The sequence below is a fragment of the Odontomachus brunneus genome, unplaced genomic scaffold (assembly GCF_010583005.1).
Source record: "Odontomachus brunneus isolate Ranch 3 - 2012 unplaced genomic scaffold, Obru_v1 Obru_scaffold_069, whole genome shotgun sequence".
Classification (NCBI taxonomy): Eukaryota; Metazoa; Arthropoda; class Insecta; order Hymenoptera; family Formicidae; genus Odontomachus; species Odontomachus brunneus.
This window is the reverse complement of record NW_022639519.1, coordinates 746,154-749,722: the sequence shown is the minus strand read 5'-3', so window position 1 is coordinate 749,722 and position 3,569 is coordinate 746,154. Positions and strand designations below refer to the sequence as shown.

The 3,569-nt window shown below is 38.9% G+C and overlaps 1 protein-coding gene across 1 annotated transcript in view; it reads right to left on the bottom strand.

Moving 5' to 3' along the window:
• Window positions 1-2,807: 2,807 nt before the first annotated feature.
• Window positions 2,808-3,569, bottom strand: part of LOC116846760 — a 205,733-nt gene continuing 204,971 nt past the window's right edge. The window contains exon 7 of the mRNA XM_032821015.1: window positions 2,808-2,888. Coding sequence (XP_032676906.1) covers window positions 2,814-2,888 — 75 coding nt within the window. The 3' untranslated portion in view covers window positions 2,808-2,813. The remainder of the gene's footprint in view (window positions 2,889-3,569) is intronic.

Below are 3,569 nucleotides of genomic sequence, written 5' to 3'. Positions count from 1 at the left end.
GAAATGAATTAAGAAACCGTTTTATGTTTTTATCAGTCGCGACTTTTAGCATGTTTTTTTAAGGATTGAGCTAGTCAGTACTCTTAAAGAAATGGAAATGCTTGACTCGAACTATTGCGAAAATCTCAGAGCTAAATTCTTTGGTTGGATCATTTTTACGTAATTCCAGCAAATTGCAAATTTCAATTCTTACTTTACTTCCCGTCGGACCCAATGCGATTTACGTCTACGTGCATGCAATCTACGTAAAGTGACGCTTTGTGTCTACTATATGAGCGTCTAAATTGAGCGCTCACCATTGCGCGTTGTCCCACGGTGTCCAGGGTCCACCAGCCATCCTGTCGCTGCATCTGACACTGCAATGGTCCTTCGCGTCCCACGTCGCCTGTAATTCACTCCCGACCACGGTAATCTAACGAAGGTTTCACGAAAAATCCGTCTCTCTTGGGGGATACACACCGAGTTGCGAGTTGCGTATGAAATATCGCAAACTGCGATATGGACTCTTTGAGGAAATGTCGGTCTTTCGGATAAACGACGAGGATATGCGACGAATTCAGCAACGGTCCGATCAAGTTGCATCGCTTTGATACACGCGCGACGCAAATCGTTTACGAAGAAAACGGAATCCGCGAGTGAAGGGAACACGCGACGCGAATCAAAGGCCGATTTCGCGAAATCTTTCGACACGTGGGCGAAGTAATCTATGCAAAATTCTCACGTAGGACACGAAATATCCCTAATGTAACGTTTCGACGGTGCAGCGTAGTAGGTTGCAATACAGTTCTGCAATATTTTTGCAGATAACAGCTCCGCAATATTTTTGCGAAGACAATTTCGCAATATTTTTGCGGATAACAACTCCGCAATACTTTTGCGGATAACAACTCCGCAATACTTTTGCGAAAACAATTCCGCAATGCTTTTGCGAATAACAACTCCGCAATATTTCTACGAAGTTCGTTCGCGACTCTTCCGCAAATACAATCTGGTGAAATTTGCAAATCTATCAAATTAATAATCGCGAACGCGAGCGTGAATAAACAAATAAAAAACTATGAAATTTGTGAAGATAGAAATAAAGATTCGGTTCAAAATTTATGCGAAAAAAATTGTATCGCCTGAGACACCTATCTTCGTTCGATGGAACTTGTCGCGCGCCGCGTAAGTAAACAAACAACTGCTCGCATGTCTGACTTATACATCGCGTTTTTCCTCACTCGCTAGCATTGTCTCTATTGTGTGCGTGAGGAAACTAACTCTAAGTGAAAAATTGATACCTGAAAATTTTCCGACAATCGTGAAATTAATTTTGCGAGCAGTTTATACAATCACGTTATATTCGCGCAAGTGTCGCACAATATCGAATTTTACTTAATAACGAAGCACGAACTTTACTTTATGAAATGCAATTGCGATTCAAACTGATGCAAGAGAGAAATTTGAAAAAATTAACGACCGGCGGAAGATCTATGACGCGGGTGATGTGATTGCATATTTTCTGTGGTGCAATTCCTTTGCTCGTTGGCGCAATCTCTTTGCGCGTTGGTGCACTGCTCGAAACACCTGGGAGGTTGCATTGAATAAAACTGAATAATTTTACAAAATTTGAATGTTCAGAGCGTATACTAAATATTTTAAGCATCTACCAAATAGTGTTGGGGTTTGATTAATCAAAATTTTCTCCGACAAAAATCGTCGATCAATCAATAATCTAAATTAATCAATTTCTAAATATATATATATATATATTGGGAGAAAAATATTTGAAAATTTATTTGCCAAATTTATGTAAAATATGCATTATCAGTAATATTGTTATTCGAAAAAACGACCTTCCAATTGTATCGAGCAGTGTGATTTTTATTGAACGGCACGTACACATACTACAACTACAGCAAAGTAAATCGCATTGATTCAATAAGCATGCACTACATCGAGAGACATTTTGTCTCTCTATTATCAATATATTTCTTGTTTTGACTCACCAAACTGCCGATCAGAGTAGCCACATTCTGCTTTCGTTTCTGGAACAGAAAAATGCCATTTCGTGCCATTTCTATTAGATTCGTGCATTGATGACGATTTGAATGAAGAAGTTTGAAGAATTAAAAAAAATAAACGCAATATTTTACGGAAGAATTTTTCGGAATGTATTCACACTTGGAATATTCTACTTTCCTTTTTCTCGACGTTGCAAATAAATCTCTTAATCAGAACAAATCAAAATTTTTAAGTGGTGATGTTATTCAGAAAAAATTTTCCCCGCGTGTAATTACAATTTAACGCGATCTTTGACTCGATTCAAATTATCTTAATTTCGAGCAAGAGAATTATCAATCTTGTCGGATTTCTAATTACAAATGTTAATTAATGAACCTCACCTTCGAGCTAACCCCGCTCGGCCCGAGCCAGATCCTCCGGCGCAGCAGCCCCTAAGAGTCGGCTGGTCTTCTGTTTCGTCTCTGCAACAGAAAGCAGATTTAATTTAGTGTTACATAGGACAATTGAGGCATTAAGGAACTCGATTTCAAACAAGAAAATTTTCTATTTTATCGAATTTATCGGAATTATAAATTCAAATTAGTGAAACTCACCTTCACGCCAACTCTGCCAGGCCCGAGCCGGATCCTCCAGCGCAGCATCCCCTTAGAGTCGAGTGCTCGTCTCTGCAACAAAAAATAGATTTAATTGAGTATTAATTAGTTACACAACGGAGGCATCAAGAAACACGATTCCAAACAAGAAAATTTTCAGTTTTATCGGATTTCTAATTTTAAGTACGAATTAGTGAAGTTCACCTTCGAGCCGACTCAGACAGGCCCGAGCCGAATCCTCCGGCGCGGCATCCCCCAAAGCCGCGTGATTATGTATACTCTATTGGATCTCTGTGACAAAAATTTAATTTAATTTAGTAATTTAATAATTTAGTATCAATTAATTACACACGACAGCAAAACGAGGAAAAAAAATTTTCGTAACGGCACGCTAGAGTTCCTTTCTAATGCGCAATAAGAAATAATTAAATCATAGTTGAATAAAGAAGTAATAATACCCGATTAATTAATGGATGATGATATTAATATCTGACCGACAATCATATAATAATATCCGGCAATATTATTTAATTACACACGACAGTAAGACGAGGTAAGAAAATCGTCGTAACGGCACGCTCGAGTTCGCTTCCCAATACGCAATAAAAATAATTAAATGACAACTGAATAAAGAAGTAATAATACTCGAATAATAAATCGATGATGATAATATTTGATCGGCATTAAGGAACTCGATCGCGATGTTTCTCTATTTAACGAGTAAAAAAGTAAATAAAACGCAATAATTACCTGTCGCGGTAAAGCCCGCAACATCTGTTCGCATGAGGAGTAGACGTCTTAATTTGTCTTAATTATCGCCTCAATTGTCGCTAAGTCGAAACGCGGTATTAAAAATCGGCACGAAATAATCTAAAAAATAACGCGGCAGCTCCTACGACGCGCTCACCTCGGCGGCTGATAGCGTTATGGCGTGCCGCGCGCCTGGCCGCGCTCTCCCCCCCCCCCCCCCCC